The sequence below is a fragment of the Fukomys damarensis genome, unplaced genomic scaffold, assembly GCF_012274545.1.
Source record: "Fukomys damarensis isolate Sample0158 unplaced genomic scaffold, DMR_v1.0_HiC HiC_scaffold_11, whole genome shotgun sequence".
In the NCBI taxonomy this organism is placed as follows: Eukaryota; Metazoa; Chordata; class Mammalia; order Rodentia; family Bathyergidae; genus Fukomys; species Fukomys damarensis.
The window spans coordinates 13,192,826-13,216,779 of NW_022900923.1; the positions used below are offsets into that span (position 1 = coordinate 13,192,826).

General features: G+C 35.6%; 1 protein-coding gene across 21 annotated transcripts in view; it reads left to right on the forward strand.

Annotated features, from left to right (window-relative positions):
• Cdc42bpa (CDC42 binding protein kinase alpha) overlaps positions 1 to 23,954 on the forward strand; it is a 271,103-nt gene that overhangs the window by 138,691 nt on the left and 108,458 nt on the right. For all 21 annotated transcript variants that reach the window (XM_033762072.1, XM_033762059.1, XM_010642642.2 and 18 more), the window contains 5 exons: positions 215 to 415; positions 2,251 to 2,499; positions 5,102 to 5,181; positions 7,694 to 7,860; positions 19,385 to 19,507. In XM_033762072.1, coding sequence (XP_033617963.1) covers positions 215 to 415; positions 2,251 to 2,499; positions 5,102 to 5,181; positions 7,694 to 7,860; positions 19,385 to 19,507 — 820 coding nt within the window. The remainder of the gene's footprint in view (positions 1 to 214; positions 416 to 2,250; positions 2,500 to 5,101; positions 5,182 to 7,693; positions 7,861 to 19,384; positions 19,508 to 23,954) is intronic.

Sequence of the window (23,954 nt, forward strand, 5' to 3'; positions counted from 1 at the left end):
ACAAGGTCCTGAGTTCAATCCCCCAGTACTTCCAAAAAAAAAAAAAAAAATCTTGACCTGTGTACCAGGAAACTAAACTCTGATAATGTAAAATGTACTTGTTATAGATAATATTGTCTATTGCATATCTTATATAAATGCTAACTATTTTTAGTATAAAATTAGTCTGTTTCTAGTATATTAAAGTAGATTAATAAAAATGTGAACTTTTCAGGTCCAGTCCTCAGTGGCAGTTGGAACGCCAGATTATATTTCTCCTGAAATCCTTCAAGCCATGGAAGATGGAAAAGGCAGATATGGACCTGAGTGTGACTGGTGGTCTTTGGGGGTCTGTATGTATGAAATGCTTTATGGAGAAACACCATTCTATGCAGAATCTCTGGTGGAGACATATGGAAAAATCATGAACCACAAAGTTAGTATACTCTACTTTTTTTCAAATTACTGTGTAAATAAAACAATGTGATATTAAAGAGAATATTTTTCTAAAAACAGTGAAAAATCACATTCCTTTGGTAGTAAAGGAAACAACAAATATAAACAAAATTTATAAATTATACATGAAATTCTTAGTTCTAACTTTATTTTGTATTTTATTTAAATTGGAAAATTGAATGATCTCTCAGTTGAAAGGTCATAGATAATCGAAGTCATTACTTACTGTACATGTAATCATGACTAGAATACATATAAACATATCCTCAATCTCAGTAGTAACAATATAATATAAACAAAATTAAGAGTGAGATATTTTATTTCTTTGTTTTATTTTGAGACGGAGTCTCACTTTGTTAGCCCAGGCTGGCCTGAAACTCGTGGTGATCCTCCTACCTCATCCTCCTGAGTGCTGGGATTACAGGTGTGTGCCACCACACCCAGTGATACTTTATTTCTATCAAATTGGCAAAAATTTTTAAAAAATAGTATGTACATAGAATACATAAATAATGCTATCAGATGGGTATTCTGGGACATTCTTAAGGGGAATATAAATTGGTATAACCTTTCTCCAATGGGAGTTTGAGATAGGAGAATCACCAGTTTGAACCCAGCTCAGGCAACCTAGTAATTTAGAGAAATCCTTTCTCAAAATTTAAAAAAAATTTTAAAGGCTAAGGATATAGTTTAGCATGAAGGCTCTGGATTTAGTCCCCAGTACTGAGGGAAACAAAATGATTAGACCTTTGAATTGAGTAACCTCAGTTCTAACAATCCACCTGATGAAAATGTTCATTAGAGCAAAGATGTTTATACAGAATATCTATTCCAGGATTATTTATAATCACAAAACATTAGCAACAATCCAAATGCACATCAGGAAAAGTTTGTAAAGCTTAAATCCCTTTAACATAACACTAAGTGAAATAGAATATATTGTATATAGTAGGAAGAGGAAAGGTTTTGATTATATGTTTCATAAGACACTAAGCAATTTCAGCAACCTTGAATATGAATATTCCCAAAGGGAATGATAATCTGTTCTTTTTAATGTGTTCTGGTGATGCTATTATGATTAGTTGTTTAATAATTAATTGTTCTATAAATTTTACAGAATTTACACTGCAAAGATGGTGCTCTAGATAGTTATGAAGAGATGAAAAACTGAAAATAGCTGCAAGAAATCATTGTAGTGTAATATGCACTTAATAGCACAGGTTTTCAAGTGAGGCAGTTTCAGTTCAAGATTTATTTCTGTCATTTACTAGTTGCATACCATTGAGAAAATGACTTGAATGCAGTGTTTTGATTTCTTCTAAGAACAGTAGTACTCACCTAAGATGATTGTTGTGAGGAGTAAATTAATTAAATGAATAAATAATTTTGATTAGTGTCTGATAAATATTAAATTCTTTAAAAATATTTACCATTATCAGGTGATTATTAGTTTGTATTGTATATGAACTTTATTGATCATTACATTCTATTGAAATATATTGTCAGATGTCACTATTAATAAGTTCTTCATTTTAATAATTTAAATTTTTATTACACTTAGTTTAGCATATCTGTACTAGTACTATTTAATACTATCTGTAGTACATCTTGGCTAAGTCACATATGGAATTAAAATTCTTTTATAAAAATGATCTTTATTCATCTCTCATCTTCTTTAGTGTCAGTTCTGTGTACCAGCATACACTTACTAGATATTTTTTAAAGGGAGTGTATTTTTGAGAAAATACATGTTAGCTATTCTGTATAGTAAACTAGAAACTGATTTATATTTTATTTCTATTATTCTCTGTATAGGAGAGGTTTCAATTTCCAGCCCAAGTGACCGATGTCTCTGAAAATGCTAAGGATCTTATTCGAAGACTCATTTGCAGCAGAGAACATCGACTTGGTCAAAATGGAATAGAAGACTTCAAGAAACACCCATTTTTTAGTGGCATTGATTGGGATAATATTAGAAACTGTGAAGCACCTTATATTCCAGAAGTTAGTAGCCCAACAGATACATCAAATTTTGATGTGGATGATGATTGTTTAAAAAATTCTGTAAGTATAATATGAGGTACTTCTGTTCTGCTTTGTTTTTTTTTTTTTGAGTTAGGGTCTCACTATGTAGTTGAGACTGACCTGGAACTCACTATGTAGCCCAGGCTGGTCTCATACTCATAGAGATCCTCCTGCCTCAGCCTCCCAAGTGCTAGGATTACAGTCATGTGCCACCATGTCCAGCTTGCTTTTTTAAAAAAAATATGGTTAGAATTTTTTTGGACTCTGAGAATTATACTAGTACCAGCTTATCACTTAACAGTCAAACAACAGTCATGACTTCCAGGGCTCTTTATCATAAATCTAGAAATTAAGAAAGTTAACTGAGGTCTACATAGTTATTTATAACTAAGAGAAAAATTCAAAGATGTACTTCTCAGATAAGTTATGCTAGTAGGTTTCGTACAAGTCACTTCCTTTTCCTAGTATTTTTAATTTTAATTTAATTTTATTTATTTATTTTTTGTACCTGGGATTGAACTCAGGACCTTGTGCTTCTAAGGCAGGCATCAGAACCACTGGGCTAAATCCCTGGCCCACTAGTAGGTTTCCTAATGAAGACAAATTAGGTGCTTTAGTGGATTTCATAATACCAGTGTAAACAGGATGGCAAATCTCTCCCCAACCAGCTATGAAACTGAACAAAATTCCCTAAAGCAGTCAGTTGAGAACTTAATATATTAACCAAATGGAAATAAATGAAACAAGATTTATCAAAAACTCCTGAACTTTGGTTAAGATCACATACATAACATCCCTTCACCCATACCATCCACTTGATTGTGACAGTTTGTGGAAGCTAGCTGTAAAAACTATCAGTTTTTCTGCTAGAGTAGGGACACTTGATTTGCAGGGCCAAATACCCACACCAGTGGTATTGCTGCTAAAAACACCAAACTTGGTATGAAATGAATGGGGAAAGCAAGTCCATGCCCTCACTGGCCTGAGGTGTGGCTGTGCTTGAGGTAAAGGTAGACAAGTGGTCCCGTCAAGCATTCATTCATTCTTAGCTTGCAGGCCATATTTATTGAGGTCCAGATGATGTGTTGCCCCATTCTGAGTCATTAAGTTATATTAAAAGAAAATCTAGGAAAATAACATAAAATTTTTTTGTCTCTTCTTCTTGAGCTTTATTTAGTTTAGTTTTGTTTTGTTTTTGAAATGGGGTCTTGCTCTGTTGCCCAGAGTGGCCTTGAACTTATGGTCTCAAGTCATGCTCTTGCCTCAGCCTCCCAAGCAGCTGAGCATACAGGCATGTGTTACTGTGCCTGATTGAGCTTATATTTTTATTCAGTTATTTTATTGCTTGTGGTTTTAATTCTGTATGGACATTTTTAATATTCTACTTTTTACTGTTTGGTACTATATTCAAGGCAGAATATAGTCTTATATTCAGATAAAAACTTCTCTTATACTTTCCTTTTTAAACTTTACAAGAAAGAAATAGATGGACTTCCCTTACCAATTTTTTACTAGAATTGTCTTTACTGTTAGCCTTTCAAATTAAGTGCATGATACAGATAAATCTAATTAAATCTAATTATTCACAGTATTAGTTACTGTGAATGCTAACATTGACCTTTAACTTTGTGAAATGCATACAAAGGTAGGTACCTGAGAGCCTCTGGTCAAGGAATACATAACTGTTTATCCGAGCTTCTGTTTAGAGGCACCTTATGTGGTGCTTTTAACATAAATATATACATATATATTTATTTATTTTTTGATGGAGTCTTGCTGTGTAGTTCAGGCTGGCTTTGATCTCTCAGTGAAACTCCTGTCTCAGCCTTCTGAATGCTAGGACTACAGGTGTGCAGTACCATACCTGCCTTATGTAATACAGATTATTGATTCATTATCATTGAACTCATGTGTAACTATAACTCATGTCTATAACTCATAATTGAAGGAAGCTTATCTAACATGTTTACTCTGTAAAGTCACATAGCTTTCTCACTTACAAATTCTAGATAGCACTTTATTGCTATGATTAGGAGACATTTTAAAAAGTAAAATGATCTGCAAAAGCCACAAAAATATGAAAAACTTAGAACCAAATAGACCTTATAAAGGACATTTCATTATAGTACGACATTTCGTTGTAAGTGAGAAAACAAAATGTTTACCTTTCATCCTTAGGTAGGAAGATGTTTATAGTATAACTCAATTTTTTTTCATGTCTTGAATGATCTCAAAAACATTAGGTATTGATTTGGAGTTTAAAAATAAATTTTAGCGGGGACAGGGATGTAGCTCAGTGGCACAGCACCTGCCTGGCAAGCTTGAGGTCCTGAGTTCAATCCTGGTACCATAAAATGAAAAAATAAAAAAAAAAATAAGTAAATTTTAATTTCTAATGTAAACTCACAAACACAGAATATATTAATAGTGACTATACTCCCAGACTTTCAGTCTTCATTTTAATTTGTCAGGATTTTACAGTATCAATTTTCATGGTCTAAATTTTATATCGTTAAATATCTGTACCAAATAATTAGTGTTCCCAAAGTGAACAGTCACATATTTCCTGTTGACAGTATTAATAGCCCAACCTATTAATCTTAGCTACCTGTTTCTTACCAGATGTTTTCTTTTCCTGTAGGAAACAATGCCCCCACCAACACATACTGCATTTTCTGGCCATCATCTGCCATTTGTTGGTTTTACATATACTAGTAGCTGGTAAGTTTCAGCATTTGGACAATGTGTAGCAAATTAAAGTGAATTGGAGTTTTAAAAATATGAATAAGAGAGCCTTATAAATTAAAGAATGTAAAAAACAGGCTGAATTAGGTATTACAGCATGAATGGAACACACAAGAATCTTACCTTGTTGGGGAAGAGAAAGAATAGGGCCAATAGGGAGTTCCAAATCGAACACTCAGCAGTGGGGCAGTATTTAGAAGAGTCTCATGCTATTGAATGAATAAAATACTCTGTAGATTTTAAGTGTGAGACTTTTCAACACATTGATCGTATCACCCTTCCACACACACACTTCATTCCCACTTAGATGCTCTGGTTCCTCTTACCCAGTTTAAATTCCACTGAGAATGATTATAATCACCCCTGTGTGTCACCTCAGTTCCCTCACTGTGTCATTCTGTTACACTTGCTTTGTTATGCTAACATTTATAATTCAGGTCTCTGCTGTACCTGTGCAATTCAAAGTGACTACAGAGAACTGATCATTCTTACCAGTCTTACTCTAAATTCATGTTTACCAGCCTCAATTTATTACTTGGCAGATGATATTTGTAGTGTATTCAGTCTTCCCAGCTAGGTAAGCATTTCGTACTTTCCACTTGCCTCAGAAATCTCAGTCATCCTCACTGTAAGCTCGTGCTCTTGCTTCCTCTTTCACCAAGAGGACTGAAGAAGCCAGCATCAAACAACTTCTACAAGCTCTGATCACCACATTTTCCACCTGTGCAACTCTGGACTTATGTATGCTCTTCTTACCATGGATGGATCATGAAAGCTTCTAGCTAAGGCCAACCCTGTCCATCCTTTCCTGCCTAACATAGTATATTGCTAACTTTATGCATTTTACCCTTTTTGTGTCATTTTCATTATCAGATCATTTCCTTCAGCTTAAAAGTATGCAGTTCTTTCTTCCACCTTAAATGTGAAACCTCTCTGGGTCCCTCCAGTTATCTGATCTGTGTAATGGCAAAATTACTCTGTTGACTGTATTGCATTTTTCTCATACTGCTCTTCCTTGAATCCATTCCAGTCAGGATTGTGTTCTTGTCACTGTCACTTCATGCAGACTTCTTTGGTTACAGTCACCATGGATCTCCATGCTGTAAATCTAATGATTACTTTTCAGTCCTAGTTTTGCCACAGCTCCACTAAAACATTTTTTTTTCTCTTACTTCAGAGGACTTGCCTGATTTTCCTTTTAATCTTGCTGGCCACTCTTCATTTTCCATACCTGAGTTTTCCTAATCTTTCTGATCTCTGAAAATCAGTATTTTTAGACTGTTCTAGGGCTTAGTCTCTGGACTTCTTTTTTCCATCTCTCCGTCCTGTGTTCTCCCAGATATTTATTGATGACTCCTAAGTGTGTATCTGCAGCTGAGACCTCTCTTTTCTTTTGTGTTTGATAGCTGTCTTAACCATCTACATAATAACTTTCTTATATTTCTCTGAATCTGTGCTAAATTATCTTGCTAAAAGGTATGTCAGATATATGTTTCTCCCAGTTCAGTACCAGTCCCCTTCACTCCCCACCTCTAGTGACTTTATATCATAACTCCAAACTGAAGTTCTTACAAGGCCCTACTCAGCTGGTTCATGTTTAACTTTCCGATTTTATTTCCTACTGTTCTTCACCTTGTTCTGTTCAACTCCCATCTACTCAGACTGCCTTTCTGGTCCAACAGTCTTGTTTCTGAAATCTTGGAATTGGGTTCCTTCTGCCTAGATTGCTCCTTCTCCTGATATTTCCTTGGATGGTCCCCTTATACTTGGTTTTCCTTAGTTTTATATGATGACTTTTCTGACCCCCCTCCTTTTTTTTTTTTTTTTTTTGGTACCAGGGATTGATCTTAGGACCTTGCGCTTGTGAAGCAGGCACAGTGCCACTGAGCTAAATCCCCAGCCCTCCTGACCACTTTTAATTTTTATCTTTTCTTCCTTGAGGCTTTCTCTGTTTTCCTTCTTTATGTTTTCTCCTTAGTATTTAACACATTCTAATGCAATGAAGATTTTAGTTAATCATCTTATTACTGTTTCTGTCACTGGAATTTAAGCCCTATTTAATTTAAGTCTATTTAAGCAGGATTTTTGTTTCCTGCTGAATGTCCAGCACCTCTTAATAGTTCATATTGAATTAAAGAAAGAACCTCAAGTTTAAATTTTGAATTTCAAATTCTGGTTAAGAGTACCAGGACTGATGTGTTTAACTATTGTTTAGGTGGTCAAATTATTTTAAACTACTACCCTTCAACAAACTTCATTATGTGGGGGTTTTTTTTTTAAAGGTTAAAGATAATTTGAGGGATTTAAATTTTCATTTTAAAAATACTTGTAAAAGTGGTTTATGTTAACTATTCAAAAGATATTTCTACACCCTTCTAGCTAAGTGTAGATACTCAAATGTATGTTTTAAATGAACAGTTTCAAAAGGTTGTCCATTTTCTTCACAGTTTTATTGTAGTTTGGACTTACATTTTTTTCTTTTCTTTAGTGTTCTTTCTGATCGAAGCTGTTTAAGAGTTACAGCTGGTCCCACCTCAATAGATCTTGATGTTAATGTTCAGAGAACTCTAGATAACAACTTAGCAACTGAAGCTTACGAAAGAAGAATTAAGCGCCTTGAACAAGAAAAACTTGAACTTAGTAGAAAGCTTCAAGGTAAATATATTTAAGGTTATTTTTCTTTTGAATTGGTAACATTTTTTTATGAACTGTATTCCAAGTAGTTGTTTTATATTAAAAGAAAGTCTTTGTTTGTTTGTTTGTTTTGTTTTTGAGACAGAGTCTCACTATGTAGTTGAGACTGACCTGGAACTCACTATGTAGCCCAGACTGGTCTTGAACTCACAGCAATCCTCCTGCCTCAGCCTCCTGAGTGCTGGGGTTACAGGCATGTGCCACCACACCTGGCTAAAAGAAAGTCTTTTATAAATGAAGAATTAAGTTTAAAAATTTTATAGAGGACGTAATGTTTATGTAAAACCATACCATTAATAGTAAGCAGCAACAAAATATTTCTTTCCCATTGATGTGTGTGTACATACGTATATAAATGTGTGGGAATAAATACATGTGGAGAAAGGAAAAGGAGACGATGAGGACAACAAGGATTCTTCTCACCCCTGTGTAACACTTTAATGACTTTCATATAATATTTGCTCAGTCCTCCAGAGTTTTGCTCCTCTCCCACTGTATCTTTATAGCATCATTCCCGTCATATTGTTTGGTGATTTTTAAAATGCACAAAGATGAACCTTTTACAAGTTTTTACCTAGTTTATCAGTTCTTTATTGGCAAAAATCTTAATCTCCTCCTGCTTCACCCTTCTGATGGCAGCAAGATAAATCTCAAGGTTATAGCATTTAAACTTCATTAATCTCAATTTCAGGCAAACCTTTCATAGTCTCCTGGTTATAATTTTCCAGAGATTTCTCAGGTCTGTCTGTTTATTATTTCTTTCCTTTTTTTTCTTTTTTTGGCACTGGGGATTGAACTCTGGTCCTTGAGCTTGTGAGGTAGGTGGCAGAACCGCTGAGCTAAATCCCCAACCCCCACCATCTGTTTATTATTTAATTGGATTCTTCGTAAGAAATTTAGAACACCAAATTGTGAGGATAAATTTCATTTGTCAGATTGCATTGTAGCCCTGGAGCTGAAGAATAACTTTGATTTTTAAAAACATTTGTGAATCTATAGCTTTCCAGATCAACCTTGCACTGCCCTGTAATTGTATTTTTCATTCAGTGTGTTAAAGATTTCATCTTCCTGGTGTCTAGGCTTCTGCAGCTACTGCATCTTGAAGTAAGATTCAGTGAGGCATTCTGAGATTTCCATGTAGTTGATACCAAGTTCTGTAGAGGTGGTGGTGACAGATTACTGGTGTGTTCTATGCAGAGGAACTCCATTGAGTGGAAGAGGTCCAGCCACAGTCACAGTAGCAGGCTGCTGCTTACCTACTTCAGGAAAACCACGCTCTTCCCTCTGTGGCACCCAGTGATAGTGATAAAGATGCTCCTATGCTAGCTCAAATTTTGTCAAATGCTGACTGGGGGTTTTATTGGTTGCTCTACAGCTTTTGAAGCTTGGTAGTGTAGTATCAAGGCATGTTGCAAAGCTTAAAACACCCTATACTACCATTCTTGTTATCACCAGCTGATTTTGCAACAGTAACAAGAACTTTCTCTCTTTTTTTTTTTTTTTTTTTTTTTTTTAAAAAAAATCTTCAATTTGATTTAGCCAGCTTAGTATTTTCTCTTATATATGGTGTCTCTGGAATATATATACCAGATTCGGGGTATTTGCCATTTCCTTTAACCAGACAGGGGTTCATCTATAGGGGAGGTTCCCCTTCTTGTGCTTTTTAGTCAAGGGGTAGTTAGTGGTGGTGAGCCTGTGGCATGCTTGCTGCAGTGGGTTGTTTGTTATCATTGAAAACTCTAAAGGATTCACCATACTGCCTTAGGGTTCCATGTTCAACTGTGCCTGGGGCACCAGCTTTCTTGGCTGCCAGTTTTGTTTTTGGTTTTTATCCTTAGTATCTAGCTTCTTAGCTTTTGTACTCACTGTTTTACTAGATGGGCTCTCTAGTGTCTTAATTCTAGTATTTCTTCAATTCCATCATCTTCTAGAAGTCTATATCATCCTATAATTACTATTTCACTGTTCTTCTAACACTGCTATCAGATTTCCATTACTGACAAAATATACAACTTTACCTTGGCTCAGGGTTTCTCAGATTTTAGCCTATGGTTGGCCCAGTTGCTTTTGGACCCGTGGTGAAGCAGTACATCGTGGTGGTGGCATATGTTGTTAACTATGTGGTAGCTAGGAAATGGCCAGAAAGGGCTGTCAAGATCCCCTTCAAGCTTACCCTCGAAGTAATTTATTTCCTGCATCGAGGCTCTATCTCCTAATGATTCTACCTCTTCCCCATGGTGCTACATGCTGATGATCAGTCCTCCAAAGTGTGAGCATTTGGGAGACATTTAAGGTCTAAACCATAGCACATGCTCTCATTTCTCATAGTGTAGTCAGTGATAATCATACTTTCACATATATCCTCAGATCTATAATTCCACTTCATTTTTGTATACTGCTTTTAAATACAGCTTTACCTATGCGCCTGTGCAGCTTAAGATAGCATACTCAATACACGGAACACGTTGACTCTTGTCGTTTCAAATTCATGAACACCGATCTCTGTTCAGCCCTAAATGCTGTCCAGAAGGCTTGCTTTTCTTCCCAGCTCATTTATTTACCCCATGTTGTAAAATGAAATGATCAGTTCTGAGTCCATATCTTTTTACCTGTCGTCCTTATTTGACCCAATTAAGCACTTTTTCCTCCAGATAACACTCTTTTTCAGCTTCTGGGACATTTTACTCTCCTGGTTTTTCTTTTTCCTCATAAAACAGCCCTTTTAGAGTTTCCTTTGCTGATTTTTCCTTATCTCTTTGACCTTTGATTGTTAGAATACCCTAGAATATTGCTGGCTTTCCTTATTGTTAGAAGAAAAACCTAAGGGCCATTCCTAAGCATTCATTTTTTTTCTTCTCATCCCACATCAGCAAATCATGTTAGCTTTGCCCACTGTTAATAGATCCATGATCTGATTATCACTCACCATAGGGCTGTGATTGTGTGCAAACCACCTCCAGTTTTCCTCCATATTATTACAACTTCTTTTTTTGTTTGTTTGTTTTTTTGAGACAGGGTTTCACTATGTAGTTGAGACTGAATTGGAACTCACTGTGTAGCCCACGTTGGTCTCGAACTCAGAGCAATCCTCCTGCCTCAGCCTCCTGAGTGCTAGGATTACAGGTGTGCGCCACCACGCCTGGCTATTACAACTTAACTGATGTCCCCTACTATACATATATTTTCCTGTCCCCTTCATTATTTTTCAAGTTTGTTTTCAAAACAGTTAATCATAGAAAAATCTAATTTAATTATTTTATTTCACTGTCTTATCCCAACTACCAAAGACTTCCAACCTTACGTAAATAACCAAATTAATTTCAGTGGCCTAAGGTCCTGTATGATGAGACTTCTTACATACTTCATTTCCTACTACTTTCTTTCTCGTTTTCTGTATTCAGGCCACCCATGGCTCCTTGCTGTTCTTTCTGCTAGCCAAGCAGATCCCCACTACCACCTCCTTTGCATTAGCCGTTGCCCTACTTTAAATGTTCTCTCTTTGATGTTCACAGGACTTAGCATTGTACCTCTTTACTTGAAGCAGGTCTTTCTTTCAAGGAAGCTTACAGTGGGGCCTTTTCTTATCATCCTATTTATAATTCAATCTCAAGTTCATCACCGGCACTCAAGATTCTCCTTTTATGCTTCATTTTCTCCAAAATGAAGTATATAACATACAATCTAGTTTATATATTTTGTGAATGAAGCAATGTGTGTATTAACAGATATTCAAGATCTTGAAACTCCTAAGAGAGAAAGCATCTTAAGTTTTACAATCATGAAATGTTAGAGTTATACTTTTTGAGGGCCAGTAGAGAAAGACTATTGCCATCCATAGAACAGACTATTTTCTGTTCTTCAGTAAATTGCTAAAATCTTTGCATTTGAATTACTTCCCCTTTTATAAATAAAAGCTTGATTGATTGATTATTTGACTGGCTGTTTACAGCACTAGAGATTTAACCTAGACCTTTGCCCTGCCATTTTAGTTTTTTCTTTTCTTTTCTTTTTTTTGAGACAAGATCTTACTAAGTTGCTAAATTTCCCAGGCTGGGCTTCAGCCTTTGATCTACCATTACTGGCTTCTTTGTCTTTTTAATATGGTGATAGAAATACAGTAACATGTGCAAGCACTATTTTATGTGCATGAAAAGTAAATGTTTATATATATGTGCACTCTTGTATCCTTCATCCATATCACATATAAAATATTTCCAGCATAGTAGTCTCCTCATGTCCTTTCTCACTCTATACTAATTTCTTTCGCTATTAATTAATTTTTAACCGTTCTTGACCTTTTATATAAATGATACTATGTAGTGTGTTCAGTTGTGTGTCTGGCTTCCTTTGCATAACATGTTGCTTTTGAGATTCACTCATGTATTTGAGGCCTTCTTCCTCAGGCAGGACTTTTTTCTCTGAAATCCTCCAAAATGGTAAGAGATTTCATTTTGAATTTTACCAACAGTCTTGAATTCCCATATAGCACCCAGCTGCAACAAATATACTACAGAGGTAAGAACATCATGTGTCCTGGGAGCCAGAGGTTTCCAAATATCATACCAGCCCCACATTCTCTCCAGAAACTTAGAAGGTTTTTCTTCCAGCATGCTATTCTCAGCATAAGTCAAGCTTGAACCTAAATTCGCTCACAGAAATGGACAAAGCTCCCAGGTTAGAAGTGTTTCTGATAGCCCTCTCACCTCTCACTACTCTCTGGTTAGTTTTCCTTCTGTCATGTTTGCTTTCCCAGCTCCATGCTGGGTTTTTTTGTTTTTTTTTTTCTCTTAATTTTAATGGTCAGTAACTTTTGTTTGGCTGTTTTTGAAAGTAAGATTATTTTCATGTATTTTTATATTTCATAAGATACACAGTATATATACAGAAGCAATACAGCAATGAATGAAATGTTGGCTCCTGTTACATTACGGGTGCTACACTTGATCTTAGCCAGAAGGCTGAGAAGTGATCCTATTATATGACAGATTAAAAATTCCTATGTCCCAGGGGGTGTTTTAATGTTTGAATTTTTTTTATTCTTAAAAAGTGTTCTTACCCATGATTTGTATCATTCATGCAAAGCAAATTCAGTTAAAATGTAAGATCATTAGCCTTTGATATTAACATGTGATTCATAGCTAAGGCTTAAACTAATATTTAAGCTGATTCATCATTTACTAAGCATTTAGTGAGACAGGAATGGTTCTACACGTGACCAAGGATAAAAAATGAATAGACAAGGATGCAAATTTCTGCTCTTACAATGCTTGCCTTCTACTCTGAGGCCATAAGTAATGAATAAAATACAAAATAGGATTATTAGCTGGTGCCAAGGAAGGTAAAGGAAATACTAGGTTTGACACGAAAAAGAGAAGACGAAGGTGGACACAATTGGGCACATTTGTAATCCCAGCCTCTGGGCAGCTGAGGCAGGAGGATCGCAAGATCAAGCCTAGTAATGATTTATGCTACTTCAGAATCATTACAGTAGGGGAAAGACTTCTTACTTGGAAACCTTTGCATAAGTAGTAGGAAACCTATTTTAGCACAAAATGTGGTTTCTCATATAAAATTTTTTTTCATTGAGTTTATTGGTACTTTTTAAGTATACAGTACAGTTACATTTATCATTGGGATCTTGCACCTTCATGACAGATCTTGGTTCTCATTTGTTCCTCATATCCCTGCCCTCCCTTCACCCCCTCCATCCTCTTGTATTTACAAAGACTTTGTTTCCATTTTCCCTTTTCTCATATTTTTTTCTTTTCCCTTATTTCCTTTCCCCTAACCTTCTCACTTCCCTTACACCTTTAGCCCTTTTCTTCTCATTTTGCATTATCAGTTATACAATTTGGATTTTACTTACACTTTTAGTTTTTCACACCAGAGAAACTATTCAGTATTTACACATGTGTATCTTATTTATTTCACTTAAGAGTATGGCCCCAATATGCATCCATTTTCCTAAGAATGACACTAGTTTTTCATTCTTTATGGCTGAGTAGTACTCCATTTTATAGAAAAACTAAATCTTTATCCAGTCTCCAACTGATGGGCAATTGGACTATTTCCAGTGTTAGGTATTACAAACTGTGCCGCTATAAACATTGGTGTACTTATATCACTGTGGTATGATTCTTTTAATTCTTTTGGAAAGATACCCAGCAGAGGCATAACTGGGTCAAATGGAATCTCTAATCCTAGTTCTTTGAGGTGTCTCCATATTGATTTCCACAGTGGTTGCACCAATCTGCAGTCCCACTAACAATGGAGAAGGGTTCCTTTCTTCCCACAACCCTGCCAACATTTGTTGTTGGTTGATTTCTTGATAGCAGCCATGTTTCTCGGGTCAGATTGAATCTCAGTGTTGTTTTCATCTGCATCTCTTGAATGACTAGTGATGTTAAACATTTTTTCATATATATATATTTGCTGCTTTTACTTGTTTGTCTGAGAAATATCTGTTCATTTTAGATGTCCATTTTTGAATTGGGTCTTTATATTTGGGGGGCCTGATTTTTTTGCAGTCCTTTGAGGAGCAGCAGGTGAAAATTTTTTCCTACATTGTAGGTTGTCTCTTACCTCTGTTGGTGGTTTCTTTTGCAATGCAGAAGCTTTTTAATAATAGGAGATCCTAGTTGTTGATTCTTTGTGCTAGTTCCTGTGCTATTCAGGATTTGTTCATAAAGTCTTTCCCTATGCAAATGTCTTTGAGAGTTCTGCCTAACTTATCTTCCAGCAAGTTTAGTGTTTCTTTTTAAATATTTACATCTTTGGAAGTATTACTTCCCTTTCAATTTCATTGAAAAGTATAAAGTGTAGTGGCAATAGTTCCTCCCTAAATGCCTTGTAGAATTTGGCAGTGAATCCGTCAGGACCTGGGCTTTTCTACATTGGTCAACTTTTAATTACATTTTCAATTTCACTGATTATAATTGGGGTGTTTAGAATTTTTTTATATTCTTTTTTCAACTTTGGTAATTCATAATTATCAAGAAATCTGTCCATTTCTTCTGTGTTTTCCATTTTATTAGAGTACAGATTCTTGAAGTAGGTATTGACGATCCTCTGGATTTCTGCTGGATCTGTTGTGACTTCATCTTTTTCGTTCCTAATTGTATGAATCTGAGGCTTTTCTTTCCTTTTTTTTGACAAGGTTGGCTAAGGGTTTATTGACTTTATTTATTCTTTTGAAAAACCAACTCTTCAATTCATTGATTTTTTTGTCTTCTCTTAATTTCCATTGCATTGATTTCTGCTCTAATCTTTATAAATTCTTCCCTTATATAAACTTTGGGTTTTTCATGCTCTTTTTCTAGGAGTCTTAAGATTCATCATTAGATTGTTTATTTGAGCTCACTCTTTTCCCAGTGTGGGCATTCACTGCTATGAATTTTCTACGTAGAACTGCTTTCATTGTGTCCCATGCATTCCTGTATATTGTATTGGCATTATCATTTATTTGTGAAAACTGACTAATTTCTTCTTTAATTTCCTCTGTGACCCATTGATTGTTCAGGAGAGTATTGTTCAATTTTCATTTGTTTGTGAAGTTCTTACAGTTTCTTATGCTATTGATCTCCAGATTAATTGCACTATTGGATAACTTCAATTCCTTTGCATTTATTTAAATGTGTTCTATGAGCTAGTATGTGGTCTCTTTTGGAGAATGACCCATGTGTGGTCGAAAAGAATGTATATCCTGATTTTCTGGGCTGGAACACTCTGCAGACATCTATTAAGTCCCTTTGCTCAAAAGCTTGTTTCAGTTCTAGTATTTCATTGTTGATTTTTTTGTCTAGATGATCTATTTGTAATAGTGGGGAATTTAGGTCCCCCACTACAGTTGTATTAGTGCTGATTTGGTTTTTCTTGTCCCTTAATATTTTTTTCATATAGTTGGGGACATTAATATTTGGTGCATATATATTTATGATTGTCATCTCTTCTCTTGGATTGTTCCATTTAGACGGATGTAGTGGCCTTTTTGTCTCTCTTAATAAGTTTTTGTTTGAAATTTACTTTGTGAATAAGATAGCTACCACTGCTTTTTTCTGGGCTCCTGTTGCATGGAGACCTGTTTTCCATCCTTTTACTTTCAGTCTCTGAATTTCTTTTGAACTAGTTGTGTTTCTTGTATACAACATATTGTTGGATTTTGCTTCCTAATCCATTCTGCCAGTCTTTTTCTTTTGATTGTTGATTTGAGGCAGTTGACATTGATGGTTATAACTGACATGTATTAACTTGTTGTCATATTATTGTCCCGTTGTTGGCTCTTTTTTATTTTCCCCCTCTTTCTTTAGTTTCTTTCCTTGACTAATTGGTGATGTCACCTTCATTGTCTTTTTCTAGGATATTGTTTAGAATTCTTTCTAGTGCTGGTTTGGTATTCATGAAGTTTCTCAGGTGTTCCTTTGTCATGGAAGTATCTTATTTCCCCATTCATTTTAAAAGAGAGTTTTGCAAGATTCATCAGTCTAGGTTGGAGAATGTTTTCTCTTAGGACTTCAAATATGTCACTCTAGGCTCTCTTTGACCTGAGTGTTTGTGTTGAAGTCTGCTGTGATTCTGATGGACTTTCCTTTGCATGTGATTTGTTTCTTTTTTTTTTCTTACTGCTTGTAGTATTTTGTTCTTATGTTGTGTTTCTCGCATCTTGACTATTATATGTCTAGGTGTAGATTGTTTTTTTAATCATGGTTAGTTGGAGTCCTATATGTCTCACTTATCTGTATGTCAATTTCTTCCCCTCTGTTTGGGAAGTTTTCTGTCATTAATTATGTGAACAGCTTTTTGAAGTCATGTATTTTCTCCTGCTACTTCATGGATTACTATCAGTCTTATGTTACTCTTCTTTGCATCATCTAGGAGTTGTTGGATCAATTTGTCATGATCTCTTACTGTTTTTAAGAGATCTGTCTTTTCAGTCACTGACTGCAATCCTATCTTCCATATCTGAATTCTATCTTCACATTCATTTATCCTGCTGTGAATGCTTTCTGTAGAGTTTTTAATCTCCTGGATATCTCTGAATCTGTTTCATGGATACCATTTCTTTCTTATGTTGGGCATTCATGCTTTCCATTTCTTTCCTTTGCTGGGAATTCATGGCTTCTATCCTGAGCTCATCTATTTTTTTGGGGGGGGGTCAGTTTCTGTTCTAGAGTCTCTAATCATGTCTTTCATTGTGCTCATTATCTCTGTGGTTATCTGTGAAATTATTTCTGTTTTGAATTTTTCTAGAGCCTTATTGATCTGTTTTGTTACTTCCTGTGCTGTGAGTTCAGGGTGTCCTGGTGGTTGAGTATCAGACTTTTCCACGTGTCTCACCTAGAATTTGCCATTGGTGAACTGGAAGTCTGTCTTTGTGCTTTGCTTAAGTGTTTTCTCATTTTTATTTTTGTTGTTGGGCTGTCCTTGGTTTAATTTTTAGGTTAGTACTTGATCTTCTTGATATAGATCCTCTTTAGGTTTTGAGTCTCTAATGATTCATAGTCACTCCCATTTTCATAATATCAGAAAGGACAACTCATTAAATCAATCACAACGCCTTAGTCTAATTGATACAGTCAGCAACACAGTACATCAAGCATAGCTTAGAAATTGACCATTTGTGGTATTTATTAATCTTTCACCTTTAAACCATGCGAATTAAATCAAAATCGAGGACCAGCCTAAAATATGTTTATAGTGAATAAACTCAATATTGCAACTTTACCCTTCAGGATGAGGACTTAGAAGGAGGTAGGAGGAGAGGAATAGATAGGTAGAATAATAGGAGAAGGTTTCAAGTGAAGCCAGAGGACACAGGGTGATCACACAAACTCCAGGAAACTATTGAAGACAAGAGGGAGAGACAGAGTGCAAGAACAAAGATAAGAGTAGAACAACGTAATTGTAATAGGGAATCTATAAATTGTACTCAGTTTCCTTTGAAACTAATGACAATCGAGTGAAGGAAAAAGAGAGAAGAAAAGAAAGAAGAAATCTGAATTAGGGCAGGAACAGGAACAAAAAGGGAGCTGAAGAATAACATGTGGGAGCAAGAGATTGAGTGGGGAAAAGAAGAAAGAAAAAAAGGAAGAATTTGCAGAATGGGAAAAAATAAAAATTGAAAAGTAAAAATTAAAATTATGAGGAAAAGAAAGAATAATAATTTGAAGAGCCTCTTTCAGGGTATGTCTCTGCTGTCACAATAGACAATGTGGGCAGCATTGTACAGAAGTAAGTCATTTAGTCTCAGCTAGCCAATGGCAGACCCCTGAGATTCAGGCTGAATTCTGGCTGCAAGGCCCAAGTTCTGCTCCCTGACCTCCTGTAGGGTTGAACTCTTCCAGGTTCTACTACAGGTCCCTGCTGCCTTTCCCCTGAAGATAGTTCCAGTTCTGATTGGAGGTGGTGATCACTCCAATTACCAACTACAGAGGTCTGATGTGCCTTTATTGCAGTTGTTCATTTCCATTCTATCTTCTGGAGCTCAGTAAAATGGCCTTTATGACCACCTGTGCCTCTGCAGTGTGGATCCAGGTACTGGCACAACCAGGAGGCTCAAGAGCATGGGGGCAGAGGGGATGCTGCAGAGGTACCTGCGTGGCTGGGCATTCCTCTCTGGTCTATTCTGAAAAAGGCCCGGGGCGCTGGCAAGCTCCTCGAGCAGCTGGGCGATCCTCACCAGTCTGCCATAAAATGGTGTTGAAGTTTTTTGGGTTTTTTTTCATATCTTTTGGTGATACCTGAGTATAAGCTTCAAATACAATTAGTGTTTCTTTAATATCTTTGATCTTTTCATGTAACTATAGGCAAGGCCTGTAGCTCCAGCAACTTGGAAGGCCAGGTAGCCTTCCAAGGATTGTGAGTTCGAGTCTAACCAGGACAACTTAGTGAGGCTTTGTTTTAAAAAATTAAAAACAGGCTGGGGATGTAACTCAGTGCTCCTTGGGTTCAATCCCTAGTACTACCCAAAACAAAATAAACCAAAAACCAACTGCAAGATAAATTAATATATCTATTTTAGCTATTTTAATTAAATTGAGGATCCAGTGTCACCTATAGACAGGCCTCAACCTGTAAGGCTAGGACTTGTGTGTATTACGTAATGGCATGTCCTCCTTTGTACATCAGACTTAATTCCTTGTATGCAACTCTTGAATTATTACATGATAATGCTCTTTGCTGGGACAAATGTGACTGAGTAGTTGATTCAATAACAGAGTATCAAAACAGTACTTAACACCAAAACTCTCACCTATTAGAAGGCAGATTCATTTGTGTATTGCTTTTTTATGATTATAATAAATTTTAAAATCATGCAGTGGAATATTTATGACAGTTTTAAATGTGTTCACATGCTCTTTGTCAGGATAGGTGTTCTGGTCTATTGAAGTATATAAAGATTTTTCTAAAAGAAATATATTAATACATATTCAAAATTTTTCAAGCATGTCAATATTTTTTCATTCTTTCTCTTATTTTTTTTTTAAAGAATCAACACAGACTGTCCAAGCTCTACAGCATTCAACTGTTGATGGTCCACTAACAGCAAGCAAAGATTTAGAAATAAAAAACTTAAAAGAAGAAATTGAAAAACTAAGGAAGCAAGTAGCAGGTAAATTTCTGCGATCTATCATTAATTGAGTTTGGTAGATTTTTAATATTTATGGTTGCTTCCCTGTTTGGGTTACCTATTGTGAGTTCTTTGTCAGTGAAAGAAAGACAAAGAAAAGGAAAGGGGTTCCACTATCAAGGAGCTGTTTTGGTCTTAGGAGCAGATACATGAATAGTCATTGTAATATATTTGAAAAGAGTATGGGGGAAAATTAACAGAGGTACATGGAGAGGATCATCTAACCCAGGTTTAAAGAGAACAAGGATGACTTTTTGGAAGACCTACTTTTACTTTTGGAAGTTAAGTTGGAATTTGTCTGGCAAATGATATGAAAAAAGTGAGGAAAATGAGGGACACTGTAGACAAGGGAACTGTACATATGTAGAAATTAAGGTTTGTGAAAATTCATTTTCTTTGTAACAAAGCTCATTTTTCAATGCATTGCTGAGATTTAAATTAAAATTGGCACATGTTTATAGGTTTATTTTATTCATTGTTTATTCCAATTAATCCATAAATCTTTATGAGCACCTACTGTTTGCCCAGTGTTGTTTCAGTCTTTTGAAATGCATTACTAGGCAAGTCTTTGCCCTTGCTTGGGTTGAGAGTTTAAGAGATGAAAAACAATACATATGTAAGTGTGTAAATGATATATGTTAGAGGATGATGAGTTCCTAATATTAGAATAAAGAGAATAAGTTTAGATATTTGACATGAGGGGCTTTATCATTGTAAGTAGGTAGGTCCTGGTATAGACTTAAATGAGAATGTGATATAGTTGCAAAATTCTGGATTAGGTAGAGGGTTTAGCCACACAGTAATCTAGGGGATCTATGTTCCAGGGAAAAAGACTAGCCTGTACAAAGCCGCCAAATCAGAATGTTCTTCATGTATAGATAGAGCATGGCATGGCTGAAATAGAATGAATCGGCAGGGAGAATGGAAGAACCTGAGGTTAGAGAGGTAATGAAATAGAAGGGGTTTGTTGCCTTATCAGTATCACCATCTTGGTTGTTATTGTAAAGTTTTTGCTTTTTATTCTGAGTGAAATGGGAACCTGTTTTCAGAATTTGTAGGCATCACCTGATCTAAGTTAAGTGGAGAGTTACAGAGAAGGGAACTATATTAGCTAGAATTATCAGGCATCTCCAGACATTTTTAGACGTTTCAATTTGAGACAAATATATCTGAAAGAAGAGTTGGGCATAGTGTAGCATGCCTATAAGCTCGACACTGAGGAGGCTGAGGCAAAAGGATCACGAGGCTTAGCTTGGGCTAATTGAGATGCTATCTCAAAAAGACAAAACCCCCATAAAGCTTTGTTTATACTAAACAGTATGGAGATCTTAAATCCAAGCATAATTTATAAAAGCTGCTTGCTTCGTCGGAAATATCTCTCTCAAATTTCCATAATTTGGGTTGTAGATGTGGTATGGTTCACTGGTAGAGCTCTTGGCTAGCATGTCCAAGGCCCTGAGTGCAATTCCCACTAACGCCCCCCTCGATTCTGTGACTTCATATGCCTAAAAATAGGTTGTATCTGCATATGGTAAGTGGAATAATATTCTTTAGTCCCAATGATAAAGCATTAAGAATGGCACTGAATATCATATTTTAGAAGTCATACAGCACTAAAAAAACAGTGGAACACAAGACGAACTATTATAGTCAGTGATTTATCTTCAAAGAATTAGCATGGAATTGGAAAATTTACTCATGAGTCTAAATCAGATTTATATTTTTTTTACAATAGACTATGGTTTTACATAATAGTAGCTTTTGAAATCTTGTTTTAAAATTTAAAACTACAGTAAAATAGATTTAAAACATTCAACAATCAAGTAGTTGAGTGCTTAATCAAAATAGTTGTGAGCTTCATTGTTGGCTCAATTTAAAATTTTAAAGCGCTGTGCTCTCACATTACCATTTTGCCACTATCCAAAGGGCATCTAAACTATTTTATATAGAATAACAGTAAATAATCCCATTTTAGAGGTGCTGCAAATGGTATTCTATTTCTAATTTTGGTGTTCACATAATTATCAAGATACAGAAATACAACTGAGTTTTGTATATTTGTTTTAAATTCTGTGATATTGCTGAACTTAGTTCTAGAAGAGTTGGTCTTATTATTATTATTATTATTTTAGGATTCCTTGGGATATTCTATGCTAACAGTTATGTCACGTACAAATAGAAACAGTTTTTATTTGTCTCATTCTGATCTGCATGTTTTTAAATTTTTCTTGATGCATTGCATTGGCTAGAATTTATCACACTTCATTGAGGAACAGCTCTGAGAAGGGCATGCTAGTGTTTCATTGTTAGGGGGATAGCATTTAGTTTTCCACCTGTAAGTGTAATATTAGTTGCAGGATTTTATAGATAACTCTTTATCATGTTAAAAGTTGTAGTCAGGTGTGGAGATTCATACTTGTAATCCCAGCATTCTGGGAGGTTGAAGCAGAAGGATCACAAATCTAAGACAGCCTGGGCACTTAGCAAGACCCTGCGTCAAAATAAAAAATAAATAAGGTAAGATAGGGAGGGAGGGAGGGAGGTATATAGCTCAGTGTAAAGGCAGTGGATTCAATCACCCTCCCCCAAATTTAAAAGTTTTCCTCTATTTTTATATTTCTTAGGGTTTTTTTTTTGTTCCAGGGGTTGAACTCAGGGACCTGGTGCTTGCAAGGCAGGCTGCGACACCACTCAGCTAAATCCCTGGCCCCAATATATTTCTTAGGTTTTTAAAAATAATAAATGTGTATTAAATTTTGTTAAATGCTTTTTCTGAATCAGTTGTACAAATGTGATTTTTCTTCAATCTGTTAATATGGTGGATTACATTGGTTGATTTTCTACTGTTGAGCTAGTCTTACATCCCTGGAATAATAAGGAAATTGCTTATGGTCTATACTGATCTATAATTATCTTTACATATTGTTGATTGTTGAGTCCTATTCCTACTATTTTAGGTGTTTTTTTTTGTTTTGTTTTGTTTTTTTTCATTTATATACATTGAAAGAAGCAGACCAGCACCTGGAGACCGAGGTAGCATTTGAAATACCCCTTAGATCCCATGGTTCTAAAGTTTCAGTTTGCTGGATCTCACAAGCTGCCTGCATATTGATCAGCTGCCCAATCTCCCCATGGGCAGTAACACAGGCTGCTTGCCTGAAGGTCAGTTATGCTTCCTCAGACTCCCCTTACCATCAGAACACAGGCTGCCCACTTGAAGAAGGCCATCCCAACCCAGTCCAGCTCCCTTTCTGAGCCCTCTCCCAACCTCCTCTCTCAACCCTATACTTGATCTCACACCAGCAGTCCCTCTAAGGTTTATTTCTGATAAACCTGTTCTGTTGAGTTTGCATCTTTGTTCATCCTTTTTTCTTACACACATGAGGAATACCGGTCTTTAATTTTTTTTCCCTCTTCTTGCCCCTCCGCTTTCCTCCCTGCTCATCAAGAAGATAAGGATGTATTTCTGCATGTTCCCCTTTATACAAGAGATTGTGCACAATAAGTGTCTGTTTTTTAAAACGTTTTTGTAGAACTCTCCAATGCATCTAGGCTTTAAGATTTTTTTTGTCATAATTTTCAAATTCAGTTTTCTTAATAGTTATAAAGCTGGTCAAATTATGTACTTAGTAGTGGATGAGTTGTGGTAGTTTATGATGAGGGGAATTAATCTGGACTAAGTTGTCATACTTTTATGTGTTGATGTGTTCATATTATTCAATTTTTATTCATGGCTCTCTACTGTCTTTTAATGCCTTCAAGGTCTGTAGACAGAACTCTGTTTAATGCCTGATATTGATGATCTCTCTTTTTCTCTGTCCTCCACCTTTCCCTCTTGCTTCTTTGCCTCATCTCCTTACCCCTTCCTCTTTCTTTCCCTCTTCCTCTGTCAATTTTATTGAGCTTCCAGAGAATCAGATTTTTGCTTTGTTGATTTGTGTCTGCTTTTCTCTGCATTTCATTGCATTTTGTCTCTGTGTTTCATTGATTTCTCCTCTTTATTATTTCCTGTTTTCTTCTCTTCTGATTTAGGGTGGGAGTTTAGGTGAACTGATTTAAGACTTTTTCATGCAGTTACTACTATTAATTTTTCTCTCAGTACTCTTTATAAATTTCAATATACTGCATTTTCATTTGGTTAAATGTTGTAATATTTTTCATCTATAATTACCTCTGACTCATGATTATTTAGAAACGTGTTGTCTAGTTTCTGTTTGAAGAGTTTCCAGTTATTTTTCTATTATCATTTTCTAGTTTAATTTTGCTGTAATTGAATATCCTCCCAATGATTTCAGTTCTTTTAAACTGGCTGAACTTTAAGATATGTTTTTATCATAGACTGAATCATATAAACAGCATTTTTATTTAGATTAAATTCCTGTAACATGAAACTAACCTTTTATTTATGGTACTGGAAGTTGAACATGGG